Source organism: Anarrhichthys ocellatus, unplaced genomic scaffold (assembly GCF_004355925.1).
Source record: "Anarrhichthys ocellatus isolate YVR2014 unplaced genomic scaffold, GSC_Weel_1.0 scaffold58, whole genome shotgun sequence".
NCBI classification, from domain to species: domain Eukaryota; kingdom Metazoa; phylum Chordata; class Actinopteri; order Perciformes; family Anarhichadidae; genus Anarrhichthys; species Anarrhichthys ocellatus.
Genome location: NW_022280088.1, coordinates 359,431 through 374,817, shown reverse-complemented (window position 1 = coordinate 374,817; position 15,387 = coordinate 359,431). Strand labels below are relative to the sequence as shown.

General features: G+C 41.8%; 2 protein-coding genes across 2 annotated transcripts in view; one reads left to right on the top strand and one right to left on the bottom strand.

Moving 5' to 3' along the window:
* Positions 1-2,033: 2,033 nt before the first annotated feature.
* Positions 2,034-12,377, top strand: lonrf1 (LON peptidase N-terminal domain and ring finger 1). The gene is made up of 12 exons (XM_031871469.1): positions 2,034-2,798; positions 5,058-5,176; positions 5,924-6,046; positions 7,233-7,418; positions 7,542-7,755; positions 8,035-8,140; positions 8,254-8,368; positions 8,485-8,606; positions 8,710-8,868; positions 9,067-9,229; positions 9,457-9,609; positions 10,596-12,377. Exons 1-12 carry the CDS (start codon positions 2,195-2,197, stop codon positions 10,752-10,754), a joined length of 2,223 nt encoding a protein of 740 aa, XP_031727329.1. The 5' UTR covers positions 2,034-2,194; the 3' UTR covers positions 10,755-12,377.
* An 857-nt stretch (positions 12,378-13,234) lies between these two features.
* Positions 13,235-15,387, bottom strand: part of cabp4 (calcium binding protein 4) — a 16,398-nt gene continuing 14,245 nt past the window's right edge. The window contains exon 8 of the mRNA XM_031871529.1: positions 13,235-13,287. Coding sequence (XP_031727389.1) covers positions 13,259-13,287 — 29 coding nt within the window. The 3' untranslated portion in view covers positions 13,235-13,258. The remainder of the gene's footprint in view (positions 13,288-15,387) is intronic.

Below are 15,387 nucleotides of genomic sequence, written 5' to 3'. Positions count from 1 at the left end.
TTCTTCCTGCTGTGCGCACTCAGCGCGTGCACACACACGATTGGTTTTGAGAGCAGCATTTACTTTAATAGTTGGTTCTGTGACGAAGACTGTCGTACATTCACACGCATTAGGTTTTTCTCAAGCTGCACGGCTGTATTCGAGGCTCAAAACACTCGGGGCTTAAGACTCCTCAAAATGAACTCGCGAGGCCGACAAAGAAGAGCGTGTGTGTCGGGACAACAGCAGCCCAATTGAACACATACATTTCCTCAAGGAGCATTGTGTAAAATGTTACGTATTCCAATAAAACTACCAACTGTGTCTTATTGGAGTTATGGACCACTTTGACCACTAGAGGGCAGGGCCCCTCCACACTACACAAAGCTGCTTCTGGTCCAGCCCTCTTTTGTCTTGTATAACCCCGACTACATTGTGCAAAGCCTGTCCAACCGTTGTAGCACAAAATACATTATGAAATAGACGGATGAGCGTAGCAGGAATACTGATCGTTTCTTTCATTGTGACTTCACAAGACAAAATGATTTCCAGTATGCCTGATTTAAGGTTACAATTCACAGGGTTACATTTTGCTATTTAATTTGTTCTTCTTCTGGTATTTGGCTCAGTAGTGTTCACAACAGCACTGTCTAGATTTTGTGGTAATTAAAGTAACACTTTTCATGCCTTATTCATTAGAAATGATCATTAAAGAAGTGACCTACAGCACGTTATGTGTTTCCTTAAGACCAGAGCTGTTCATGTTTTTCATAATGAGAAATTTCATAAATGTATATACATCCTTGACCATGACACCACTATATTCTTGGAAGGTCAATTGCTGTTTCAATTCTTATTTTCGAATTGCGTTATTACTATCTGAAGCTTCTGTGTTGCACAAAGCAATTTAGTGGTTGTGACCCAGCAGTAGCTCATTCCTCCAGGAGGTGACAGACAGTGGAACATGTGGTGACAGCAGATCTGCAGTATGCATCTCTTGTGGCTGAGCTTCACTGGTTTTGGGAAGGAGGATTGGACGGACATCTGCCAAGAGGTCGAAAATAGTTGCTAAAGTTGAAGGAACAATCTGCCATTTTTTACCTTTACATTATTCACACATTTCATCTAGGAAAATGGAAATAAATAGACTAGAATACAACTTTATTATCTTTGGCTCACCACAACAGAAAAAAAGCGGCACAAACACATGTGGCATACTATACAGAAAAGTAACATGTACAAAAAATGTGGCAACAAGATGCTACTAAGACGACAACAAAACAAAAGCCCGAGAGTAGGCCTAGAGGTAGAAAACACAACACGTAGTGAACGCAAGGCTCTTTTATTTTACAAATCTTTAGCAAGTATCAGGCTAATGTCTGCAAAACATGTATTACGAAACAGAATTAGAATCAGAACCATTTATTGCCATGGTATGTTGAACATACAAGGAATTTGACATGACGGGAGGTGCATGTAACAATCAACAATCAACACAGTGCAAAGTAGAAACATATTAATCATCACAAATCACAAATATAACACGAGACACACTATTCACTAATTCAAAAAGTGGTCCAGCCAGGCCATGGAGGTATTGCATGTTGTTTTTGTTTTTTTTACTTTATTCAACACAAACAGGAGATGCACAAGATGAACGGTTAGTGTGAAAGACGTGATAGTGACATACTATTTAGGCGGACAGGGAAGATCAAATGAATAATAAATGAAACTTGGCGGTTACAAAATCCTGTTACACAACCAGTTATGAGAGGGCTTCTCTGGGAACGTGTTCTAACAGCTCTCAAATTGATAATACAATTAATAAATAGGAATATCACGAAGCAGCACGTATATTGTTTTGTTTCATATTGTCCTACTGGTGCAGCCTGGGGGGTTTCATACGCAGGGGGCTCTAGGACAAATGGCTGCGCTATAAGCTGGCACACAGTTAACTTCACTACGTCTTTTCCAGTTATGAAACTTTCAAACGCAGGTTTTGTAACCAAGCCGTCCTGACCAATCGGAGCTCGAGTTCACTGTTCACGTGACGGTGGGGTTTTTTTATGTAACAAACGAGCGTCTATAGGTAAAGCCGGTGACGGTCCTCTACACTGTGATGGACCGCGGCAGCTATAGAAATGAATAGACACGTCAACAGAAGAAACCCTAAATGTACGTAACATTTTAGTTTTTTTCATATTTAGACGCTACAATGTCACTCCAACCGCAAGTGGAGGACGCACAGGACGCGAGAAGCGCCTTCTTCATCGGTGCCGCCTCGGACAACGTCTTGGAAGAGCAGGACCACCATCAACTTATACTGCAGAAAGCCAACGCTCTAGCGTCGGGAAACTGCCTGAAAGAAGCTATCGACTTGTTTTCCGCGGCTATGCGGTACGGCCCCGTGCAACCGGAACAACTAGGCACCTTGGTGGACTGCATCCTCCGCAACTTTAAGAGAAAAGCGGCTGGGCCAGACCCGCTTTGGCGTCGCAGTCGGGACGCAGAGGAGAGCCGTAGGGATGATGTGTTTGACTGTCCCAACTGTCGTAGCTTTTTAGGTGAACCCGTGACTCTAGCCTGTGGACACTCGTATTGTAAAAGGTGTTTGCAACGACAGCGGCTCTCCAAATGCAAGCTGTGCAGCGGAACCGTCGGCGGCGAGGAGAAAGTGAGCGTAGTTATGTGCGGACTTTTGGAGAAATGGTTCCCCGACGAGCTGAAAAGGTCGAAAACGCTGTGCGAAGTGGACGAGCTCTGCAGAACAAGACGCTACCACGAAGCCGTGTCGTTAGCAACCGATGCTATTCAGTGTGGTGAGTATTAAAACAAAAATTACGCTACATGCATGTTTTAAGAAGGCAAGGTGTGTTTTCCGGTGATGTGTCTGCTGCGCACCCTCAGTGAGCAGGAACACGAATCGTCACTGGTACGTTTCTATGTAAAAGCAAAATACATTTGGACATGACGCAGTAGTCTTGTGTTTATTGTTAGTGGATCCCCAAAGGGTTTAAGTAGAGTAAGTTCTACTGACCGACATTTTGAAAATCCAGTTACGTTTTTTACCAATCTGTTGCCAGCCTCCTCCCATAAACTGTCGCGTTATGTTCGGTCCATCCTTGCTTACGAAAGTTCACAAAGCTGAGCATGCGCGCATGTTGCACAGTTGCATAAGGCAGGTCGTGACACACGGCGAGGCGTGATTTTGTAACTTATTAAAGGGCATTTAGATTTTGTAACAGTTGTGAGCTAGTTTCATACATGATTGTACACGAGCATAAATGCACCATTTACTGGGCAATTTGTGAGGCAGGCCTACGCTGGTGGTTCGGCCTCAGCCGGGCAGTGAGTTAGCTTTTGTAACACAGATCCTAACGTGTATGCAGTCTATGAAACTTAAGATGACTCCGTGTCAAATTATTTATAAAAATGATTTAAACTTTGTGGCAGCTGGAGCATAATATCCCAGTAATGGTTGCAAAGACTTGTAGAAGTGAAGTCAATGAGATAGGCTTCTTTCACCAGGAACTACAATGGTCTCAAGTGCCCCTTGAGCAAGGCACTTAACGCCTAATTGTTGCAGTGGAAGTGACCTGCAGCACAGTGTAGATTCAACATCTGATCTCCCACACCCTAAAAAAGAAATGTCTGATTGTCCGACAGCACGGCTGTAAAATGTTCTGGACCTTCACCCGCTTTACTGGAGCTTATGGAGACATTCGTGGAATCTGGGTCAAGTGATATAACATATGTAACTTGTACCTTGGAAACTGAGTGAAAGACGTCATCTAAACTCCTGTGTGATAATAATTCTAGTGACCCCCGACACCAATGGAATGACTAACAGTTAAGAGTTCAACATTTACCTCACACAATGACAATGACAATGACAGATTTTGGACTGTGTGTATAAACATTACGTCTGCAAAATGTAGTTACACAATCCACTGTGTTCCTGCATGAAGTTACTCAGTTGGATTTACAAAAAGCCCGCCAGCTGATTGGCTGCAGTGCCACATATCCACAATATCTACGGTTATGTGCCCACTGGTTATGCCCTGGGATTTTTGATGCATGCCACCCCCCCCACTTATTTCTTGTGTGCCTTTTAATGTCAGAAAATAACAAGTTATACCTGTTATTTAGAGGTCAAATGAGGGTAACTGGTGTGGACCTTTCTGACTAGACAGTCAGTCGGCATTGGGCCGAGGATGCACAATGTGGCAGTTGGTAAAAGAGCGCTTTTGACTGTTCTGGTCCTCGGAGAAGAAGCGGGACAGAAACTTCCAGATATTCGGGGGTTCTTCGCTGATGTTCTGATGACTAGACAAACCTCCTGTGGTCCTGCTCACATGAGCGTCTGCTCAACATCCGAAACAAAACTCAAAACAAAGTGATGTAGTTGAGTAATGAGATGAATGCCAAACGTCTGCTTTTAACGGGATTTCAATAAATCATTCATTAAAGATAATGGACACATTTATACTTAATGATAACCCCAAACAATTTAGCCATCTCTGAAAGTGTTAAGAGTGGGATTAGGTGACTTAATATCGCTAGCTTTTGATTTTTAGTACATGCCAGTATTAGTGGATCTTGAGTCTCCTTTAATCTAATTTATTCACACATTCTGGAAAGATGTTCTTCAAGAAATCCAGGATATAATCGGTGAAACGGCAATCATTTCCCCTTCATCGTGCATTCTTGGTGTAGATAATCCACCAAATAATCCTCCAAATCCATTAGATCTCCTGAAAGCCCCTCCCCCCCTCTGCCGGGAGATGTATTATCTGTGTTTGTCATGTGGTTAAGTAACATATGACGTGTGGGAATTGACAGAGTTTAAAAACTTTCTCTTGCGGTAAACACTACCTTCCCATGCAAGTAGAAACTGCTGTAGGTTTACTCATTAAATTATAGACAGTTTGATGTTGTCAATATAATTAATATTATGGTGTATGTCATGTTGATTTACATTTGAATGGTATTTGTTTAAACTGAAAAGGCTGTGCTTTCCGATATTCTCAAATAAAACCCTTTTCTTATCGTGAATAAAGATTTTTCTTCTCCCGCAGATCCAGAGTCGATGGCCGTGGCCCGACTGTCCCGGGCGGAGGCGTACATGGCTCTCAAACTGTACCGCCTGGCTTTGGAGGACACAGAGTTTAGTCCCTGGTCCAGCTGTTCTGCTGAGGTACGTCACTCACACATTTCTTATCCTCTGCTACAGAAAAGTTATGTCTGAATCAAATTGAATGCCAGCCTGGCATTGCCGGGTTGTGTACGCACGCTCACACACTTTACTGAGGAGAGTCTGCCATGTGTTCACTCTCTTCTGACTGATATATTAGTCAGCCGGTCATTATTAAAATAAGCTGTATTTTAAGACAGTGAGCACCTCATTAATAATTAATAATTTTAAAGGTGAAATGTTGATGCGTGTCTTGGCAGCTGAATTTATCACAGTCTAAAGATCCTTTCTTAGGTTTGACCCTGTTTGTTTGTTTACGAGGCCTGTTGTTAATGACCTCCTGCTATTTATAGTGTTGTATAAAAGGCCTTTTCATCGCGTAAGTAGTTACGAGAGCATCATGACTAAAGAAGGTTTTCTAGACCCCTACTGAAAATGCAGAGATTAAGGTCAAAGCCATCATTGACTATTGCATTAGTAACAGGAGACCAAATGTCTGGGTTTAAGCTTAGGGTATTCTTTATTGGCGGCAAAAAGTATGTCATATGGATTTATTGGATATCATTGAAGTATTGCATTTAAAAAAATAAAAAAAGCTGCGTCTCTTCCTTGAGTTTAGGAAAATTGTGTTCTGTCTGTTTTTAAAAACAGTTCAGTGTGTTTTTGAATATGTTGTTCTTAAGATGCATTTAAAGCATAAAGACCTGCCATCAAGAGTTCTGTCTAACGTTTCTCTTTCTGTCCTTCCAGGCTTTGTTTAGGAAAGCTATGGTGCTGCATGAGATGGGCCAAGTGGACGAGTCTCTCCAAGTCTTCCTCCACTGCCTGGCCGTAGACGAGGACTTCCCCGGTGCTAAGAGACAAGTGGAAAAGGTTAGATAGCTGATTAGTCTGCTGACAATGTGGGAAGAGTAAAACATGTTAGACTGTCATCCTTAAGTCTGTAGTCAGTTGAGTTGCACTGTGTTAACACAAGTAGGCTGGAGGAGCTAGCGTCAATACAATGTAAGCCAAAGCTTTAAGCTTCCAGGAGCCTAGGAACTGTTTGATTTGATAGCCGGGAACATAAAGCTCAACCTTTACTATCTTATTGCTCAATGAGACACGTCAACATTTTCTGCAATAAGATCATATTATTGTTATTGCACAAAGCTATTTTCATAGCTAGCATCTGGTATTATACTACATTGACGTGATGGTATATCCTGTCATGGAATGGATCTTAAAATCCCACTCAAGCTTTATGACGGTACCTTTTGTAGTACATTGTGCATTGTCATCTATGCATAGGAAATGTGTCTCTGGTGTCCTGACAATGGGCATTTTATTCTGTTCATCCATATTGATTTCAGTCAGTTAGAGCATTTATCACAAATGTGTATACTCCCCCTTTGTCTCGGCCACAAAGGTTGTCCAGTCATTCTATAAACTTCATTTATCTTGAGGGACGTTGCAGTGCAGCAGTTGCAATACAAAGTGGGAAGAGAGCAAATCTGAAAGTCTCAGGTTACAATAATGTACATATGAGGTGCAAATACAGTATATGTAAGTCTGAATAAGGTTAACCGTGGGGATCAGGCTAAGTCTCAGTCTGTCATGGAATTGTGCAAGTTGTTAGTGGATCAGGTCTTGTGACTCTGTCTGTAATGACATTAGTACCACTTAATAGGTTGACCACAGGATTGTAGTTATGTAAGCGCTCAACAGTCGTCTCCTGTATGTAGTACATACATTTTCAGATTAGTGTGAGAGTTTGTTGCCACTGTGTTTCATTCAGTTGCTAATGCTGCTCAAATTGTGTGTAATCATCTCTGAATCATCTCTGTATAAGGAATCATACATCTCATACATCTCATAAAAAGTCAATATTTTTGTAAAAAATGTAAACATGTTGTTTAAGCACAGTTGTAAAGTGCTTGACTTTTCCACTAAACCTGTCAATTTCAAAATAACAGAAACTTTCGTTTTGTTTTTGCATCCCGAACACCTTTGAAACATAGTCTGCCTCTCAAATCTGAAGACTCGTGCACTCGCTGACAGACTGAATGCTTTTTTACAGATCCTGTGTGACTTGCTCTCCCCCGCCGATGAGAACGTGAAGGTCGGCCTGAGGGAAACCACACAGAACACGTCACCTCACATGCGTAATAAAACCCTCGTGGCCGAAGCTCAACCACCGAGCCCGGTCCAAAGACAACACCAGGTCCGCGCCGCCTCGGGACACGACCATCTGGAACGCCTTGAGGTACGAGCAGACTGAGTACTGATCTCACATGGTTTGGAGAATAGCTTCAATGCTTTTGTCACCACAGGTTTTATAATAGAATCATCACTAACTTCTTAACCACGGTCGCCTGTCATTATTCAGAAACGGTGGGAAAGCCTGGAGCGGCCTGGTCTCAGCAGAGCTCGTTCCCTACGCGTCCACAGCTCCGGTTGTGGCGATGAAGGGCTGAAGAGAGTTTGCTCCGCCCCTCAGCTGGGGGACGAGGACAAGGGGAGCCTGCTGAAGAGGAAGCTTTCGGTGTCGGACACAGAGCACTGTGTTGTCGACGGCGGAAGTAACAAGCTGAAAAAACAAGGTCGATGGCCAACGCCCCTATTTCATTGCTTTCTGTTCTTCCTCATGTTTTAATTTTTAATTTCCAAGTCAAATCGCCTCCGTTTCTGTTTACACCAATAATATTCTAAGAACTCAAAACATATAATGGTAGTAAAATGAAGCTGAATTGGACTCTTAAATACAGACTTTGAATAATGTACAAGAGGTTGGGTAGACACTCAATCCAAATGATTGATTAACACGTCTCCTTTGCCAACAACATATATAATGAAATGCTTTCTTCTTTGGTCGACTCAAGGTGTGGTGAAAGGCTCCAAGCAAAAGGCCGCCAAAGCTAAGACCTGCAGAAGTGTTCCTGAGGACCTGCTGGACCCCAACGACTTGGAGTGCTCTCTGTGCATGAGGTACCGTCACACACTAGTGGGCCAAATTTACCACGAAGTTTACACACATTGAACACTTGTAAATGAGGATTAGGAATTGACAATTGAACGTTGCATCTCTGTGATCAACACAGGCTGTTCTATGAGCCTGTGACGACACCATGTGGCCACACCTTCTGTAAAAACTGTTTGGAGCGCTGCTTGGATCACACGCCCCAGTGTCCCCTCTGCAAAGAGAGCCTGAAAGAGGTGAGAGGCCGGTCTTTTGCGTGTGTTGAAGCTGGATATTCATCTTTTTGGGCTGAGTAAAAATATGGGTTCCTCGCCTTCCTGTTTTTAATCAACACATATCCCGCTGTCTCCAGTATCTAGCATGTAGGAGCTACATGGTGGCGACTGTCTTGGACATGCTGATCAAACAGTATTTGAGTCCGGCGTATGCAGAGAGGACTAAAGCGCACCTGGAGGAGACCAGAGACCTTTCTGAGTAAGCGTTTCTGTCTGTGGCCAGGTCTGTTTCCAATGTTCACCGTCAGAAGTGTCTGTAGAGGACGTTTGACAATGTTTTCTGCTCCTCTCCCTCTGTGCAGTCTGACAAAGAATGTGCCTATCTTTGTGTGTACCATGGCCTACCCCACCGTGCCTTGCCCCCTGCATGTCTTCGAACCACGTTACCGCCTCATGATTCGCCGCTGCATGGACGCGGGCACGCGGCAGTTTGGGATGTGTATAAACGATCCCAAGAAAGGGTAAGCACGCAAGCAAGAACACACTTGCAAGCACATTTATTTGTATGAATTATTATTACATAAGATAATAACTTCTAATATTGGAGGAACTTAAAACCAGACATATCTCCTTATCAAGTAAAGAGGAGCCACTGGCACAAACTGCCAAAACTCCATTTTCCAATTAAACCAAAAACCAAATTGTGTCGTCCACTGCAGGTTTGTAGATTATGGCTGCATGCTGACCATCAGGAGTGTCCATTTCCTCCCTGACGGACGATCAGTAGTGGACACCATCGGAGGAAAACGCTTCCGGGTAGTGTCCCGAGGAATGAAGGACGGCTACAGTATTGCTAACATCGAGCACTTGGGTGATGCCAAGGTAAGAACCACAATAACATTTGAATGATTTTATAGTCATACTCTGCTCTAAATCTGTGTCTTACATATGAAACCACATTTCAAGTCTGTAGGGGTTGGTTTTGGGTGCGGTGTCACTTTCGTTTTTTGACATTGTTGTCATTCATTGCCAATTCTTTTCAAAGGAATGCATTTTTAAGTTTAAACAATTCAAAACGTGACCAAAGTGAATTGATTCTTTTCCACCAGGTTGAGAGCAGTGATGAGCTACAGAGACTACAAGAGCTGCATGATGCCGTGTATGAGCAGGCCCGCGTCTGGTTCCAGAACCTCAAGTTCCACTTTCACAACCAGATCCTGCAGCACTTTGGACCAATGCCAGAACGAGAAGCTGACATCCAGGTAAACGCCCCACCCTCTACTTCCATCGGTAGAGATTATTCCTGTCCAGATTAGTTTTGTAAGGACTGCATTTAAAACTGATTGCTTAGGGAGTATAATCGTCAACTACACATGAAATATTACACATTACTGTAGAGTCATTCCTGAGTCAGAGCCAGGCCAACTATTCCCACTGATCCGTTGAGCGTGTTTAAACAAGAGAGACCTATTTTTAACTTCCTTTTATCAAGGATTTACTTTCAAATATTTAGGTGGTCCCTGTGATATCACTGTGACCTCACTAAACACATAACTCAAGAATTTATATGCTAATTATGACAATTATTAAACACATGACATTTTTAACAGACATGGATGTAAACTGCAACTTGACCGGTGGGTCGGTGGTGCAGAGTCTGTTAACAGCAACAACCCGTTTGGTTAACATCCCAACTTTTCAAATAACCAGATAATCAAAGGAACACCAATCTATATACTATTTTGTATTTATTGTTATTATTATTATTATTATTATTATTATTATTATTATCAGAACCGGTATCCGCTGAGCCCTAGCAGTAATTCTCTCCAAAATACTGCAGTGTTTGTAAAGCTGTTATTACCTCATCTGACATGGCGAGACACTGCAGATTCTTAGACTCAAAGTGGATCATCCCATGACCCACTTAGCCTTCAGGGGAAACCCACATTACCATGGATTCACCTGCTTTAGAAGTCATAATACCGGAACGTGGTTGTTGTTATGTGTGCTCAGCTCCGGCTCATAGCCTGCAGAGTTGAAAGGGATTACAGCTCCACTCTTAGGACAACCACGGGGCGGAGTCCATTGACAATGTAGGCTAAAGAGCTTTATGGGTGCTTCATACCTAATCCCACCGGCCCTGTTGCGTCAGAAGAGTGGTATGAAGAGAATCCCCAACTCACACACGTAAGCATCGGACTATGATGTTTGATGTTGGTCTAATACTCTTCCTCCTCTCTTCCAGGCTACTCCTAATGGTCCAGCGTGCTGCTGGTGGCTCCTGGCCGTTCTGCCTATCGACCCGCGGTACCAGCTCTCTGTCCTCTCCATGACCAGCCTCAGAGAGCGCCTGGTGAAGATCCAGCACATCCTCGCATATCTGCAGAGCATCCCCAACAACTAGAGCTTCCCTTTCTCATTACCACAAACATCCTTCGGACTTAAATGACACTCAAGACAACCCTGTACCAACATCTCACCAATGCCATTTTATCCTTCAACTCTTCTGTTTACATCCACAAAAGACCGTTCTTCATAAAAACATAAAAGCAAAGTTGAAACATCCTTAAACTGTGCATCACTGAAACCAGAGATGTGGCCAAACCACCTCAGGGATACTTCCACTGATGCACTTTTCTTTTCTTTTTTTGTGACTCTCAAAAATGATTAAAGAAATAAGAGAAATATGACAGCAACTGTTCTCATGCGCTATCGTTCTTAATGCTGTTCATTTTCATAAGAACATCATAACTGTGTTGAAACAAGACGAGCAGCTTTGATATTTAGTTGATGCTGTTGAATGTGAGGACAGAGTAGTTTATCTCTCCTGCCTTGAAGGATGGCACTTGCAGCGCTGAGGTGAAGATGATAGTTTGTGTTGAATCATCTCTCTTGAGATCTTTTGAAAAGGTTTTTTTTTTTTTGTTTAGTTTTTTTGGCTGCTGGTTAAGGTTTATGTTAATATGGAGGAGGGGTGAGGTGATTCTGTGAAACTAAATCCTAAATGCTGAAAGTCCCAAAAAGTGATCACAGAATGTGTTTTAGATGAACCATTAACAAGAGATTTGTGCAAAAACCAAGTGCAACTTAAGGCCGGCATATGTGTACCAAACAGTCCTGAAAGTGTTGATCTATATCTTCCAAGCATCGTGTTCTTTCTAACTCACTTCTCCCACATGCTTACCGTTCACAACTTCCATCGCTGCCTCTTAGTTGTGGCGAGGACTTTCTTGTTGAAAGAATGAGACAATCTGCGTTTCTTCCCATCGTTTCCCACTTTGAGTTTCTTCCAAGAACGTCATGCAAAGATTAGCCACTTTATCCCTCCTGACATCAGGTCGTAGGGGGGGAACGCGCACAGCGCTGAAATCTCATCTTGATTCTAAGCTTTTTAAACGCTTTTCTTCCTCTCGAAACTAACCTTTGGAGATCCCCGTGAAGGGCGAGGATTAAGTGTTGAAGGTTCTGTTCATGTATTATTTGTCTCTCCTCTGAACCAGAAGATTCAGCTCCCCGTTACATCAACTTATACCAATTCATTTATAAGTAAGAATACTATTTGTATATTCTTCCCATGTGTTTGTATGACAAATGTGAAGGGGGTCTTGCAATATTATGACAACTCAAAACAAGACAAAAACAGTATGTATACAACTGATAGGTGAGCATTATTCTTCCTTCACAGCTGATCTTTGTCTACTTGGAGGACAGAGGACTCTACTTGCAGTGCTTCAGTCAGGACTGCATTTGCCTTACACCATTTTGCATTGTGATTTGAATTACACAATACGTTGGCTTTATCACCATTCCTTTTTGCCATAGTGAAAAAATATGTTGTAATTGTATTTTTGTTCTTGAAGTTGGTTTAAGGCACCATTTGTTCATAATGTTCATGAATACATCTTAAAGAAACACAATTCAAGTCAAGATGTAAATCATCTGTAAAAACGCTCTTTGGACAGATCTTGCTTTTTGGTCAGATGTTTAAGTTATCAATTTTCAATAATAAATGCACTTCATTTTTCAACTTTAGCCTCAGTGTCCACTGCTTGATCAGTTTTATAGAAGGCACTGAGACATCTAGCAGCATGAGTTTTTACCTCACGTAAAGCCCCCAAAACATTGGATTCAAATCAAGTATTTCTAGATGACATTGAATATTAACGAAATAAAACACATCTGTATTTTTTTTAAAGAATTCCAACATAAAAACTCAACTCAGGACTGTGTGGGTGTGGTTTTATTAGATTTGACAGTAACCAAACTAACTATATCAGATTCTAATTAAAATGCTGCTAAATTCTGTTTGGAGCATTGTAGTCTGTGACATCAGCTTTTCCCAACAAGTCCTGCACACTTCAGTCCGTCAGAAGAACAGAGTAGAGAAAAAACACAATCCTATAATGTGAAATAACCAAAGATGTTCAATCTTTAGCAGATAATAGTGAGTTCATGTAGGACTCCATCACACAGAGTAAAGATGAGTTGAGAAAGTTTTCATAGCTTTCAGCCCATTTATGGGCAAATAAGTTGATATATAATTTATATATAATACAGTTCATGAGCCTGAAGTTAATATGTAATCAGTGGGTAAAGAACATTAATCTAGCTTCACTCTGGAGATCTGAAGAGTCTGTACACGTTCTAACCACTGGGGGGCGATAATGTAGCATTACCATTACATACATTTAAGTGTTTCATAACTCACCCTTTTACCCTCTGTACTCACTAAAACTCAACTTTTACCATGAAAATATGAACACATCTCTTTGACTCCATTGTGTGTGTTTTTCTTTCAACAATCAGACATCACAAATACACACTGTCACAGAAAACAGAATTACAACAGCAGGAAGAAGAAAGTACTCACATCCAAGCGTTGTATGCTCCATCTTCTTCCATCAGACGTCATCGTGCAGAAAGCATCATAACAAACTCTGCAGCGGGAGACAGAGACAGCAGCAGATCCACCGATAAGGACTAATGACACTCTAATACCATAAAGGGACAGCATGGGATGCAGCCACATCATTTCCAGCCCGTCAACTGGAAACTAACACAGCTCATGGTGTGATGTAATGTTTCTATTATCACCAAGTTAATGAAAAGTACAAACAGTCACAGTGTGATATGTCAAAGAAAAACATAGCAGTAAGGATACAGGAGCATTTCCGTTGAAAATTGAAATATGTCAGTTTCAGGGGTCCTGTTGTAGTAAGATAGAGCACGTTGTTAATCAGTTTGATTAACACTTGATTCAGCTCGCAGTGGCCATTATTGAAGATTCACTTGTCAATCAAGACAGCCATTGATGTGTCCCTGTCAATGAAACCCAGCTGCAGATAGCTTGAGGCAGGTTTCACTAAATCAATCCAGTCAATCATGTCTTCCATTTCCCAATGTCTGAGCAGTAAAGCTTAATTCCGGATTAGGCCACTAACATTATCTCTTGAGATACTCCTCCAAACATTTTATTTCAAAAGAAGTAAATCGAGCGGAACAGCAGCTCCTATAGTCGTCCAAACACCTGAGTTTGACCTGCTGCCTGTGTAGTGAGCACCTGCTTACTGATCCCTTCTGGGACTGACGCACCTATTTATATGTTCCCGATAACTGTAATTGATTGGATTGCTGAGACAAGACAAGCAGGATCACACCTCTAAGCCCTTTGTGTGCTGCAGGCCATAATCACACACACACACACACGTGTGTGCGGTGATGATGGCGCCTGCACGTGTGCACATAGACGTGTAAGTGTGCGTTCATGTGTGTGTGATTGTATCCCACTGTATTGTTTATTAGCTTGCAAGGTAAAATATGGTAATGACATCTCTGCAAAGTCCTTGAGCTGGTGTGACATGTGACAGGTGTCCAGGCATGTGTATTGATTGGCTTAATGCACTCCTAATTACATCGGATGGGCAATTCCAGCTAACCCACCTTGACTTAACCAACCCTTTCCCATCTCAAACGTTTCCCTCCTCATTTCTTATAGATTTTCTCCTTCTGTCCTCTTCATCGTGAACCCATTCCAATCAGATTCATTGACCCGTCTGCTTTGTCCTCCTTAGTTCGCTCTTCAGATGCCGTAGACCAGCAGTTTTTCATCTGATAAATTGGGTGTTTCAGTACTGTGCGTATGCTATTAATATAACAAAAGATATTAGCAGAAAGTTGGATGTTAAAATCATTAATCCATTACTTTTAGCAAACAATTTTAACAGTTTTTTCCCCATTACTTTTAGCTACCTATTTCATCTTCTCCATTACTTTAATCATTTTATCCATTATCATTACCTTTCATTTTGAACTATTTATCGATTAGCCTACTTTTAACTACTTTGACTTATCTGCTTGCTTCTTATTTGCACACTCAACTGACTCAGGATAGGTCGCTTGCTGGTTCATTTGTAAAAAGTGAAAACCAACCCCAGATTCACTCTTGTTTTGGAACAAGCTTTGTCCGTCTTTAGCTTCACCTTACTATATTTGTGTGTTTTTTAGCAGTGTCCACCATTGCTCTTGGATGCTTGTTTACGATCTGGCATCTGTTCACTACATTTTTATAGAGGCTGACGCCCAGAAAAGCCCTCAGCTCTGCAAAATAATAAAATGCAGGCAGAGGTCTGAGTCTCCTCGGATATAGACACTTGTGGTGTGTCATAAGTGATGATGAAGAGAAATTATTTTTGTATGATTCTAGACTTCTACAAAGTTTGAGAAAAATCCTACTCATTGTGCCTTTAAATTTCTTCCACATCAGACCAATTTATTATCCTATTTAGTTTTTTATTTTCAAATCATGATTTCCTTTTTTTTCTTTTGTTAGTTGAACATAGTTAGGAATAACTTCATCTTTCAAAGTACCCTCTGGCAACTGCAGAAGTATCCCCTGGGGTTCACGTACCCTTTGATTGGGAATCACTACGGTACACCACCCCTGTGTCAGTGTTTTATCTTTGTGTTGTATTCAATGTTTTAATGTCCTCTCACACCTTGCCTGGAGTCTGTCCACTCCTCTCCAACACCCCTCCCCC

What these genes read in the sequence shown, in the direction of transcription:
- lonrf1 (XM_031871469.1), top strand. Translation starts at nt 2,195, where the DNA reads ATGTCACTCCAACCGCAAGTGGAGGACGCACAGGACGCGAGAAGCGCC. An exon ending in AGCACTTGGGTGATGCCAAG is followed by an intron (nt 9,230 to 9,456) that starts GTAAGAACCACA and finishes CTTTTCCACCAG; the next exon opens with GTTGAGAGCAGTGATGAGCT. An exon ending in AACGAGAAGCTGACATCCAG is followed by an intron (nt 9,610 to 10,595) that starts GTAAACGCCCCA and finishes CCTCTCTTCCAG; the next exon opens with GCTACTCCTAATGGTCCAGC.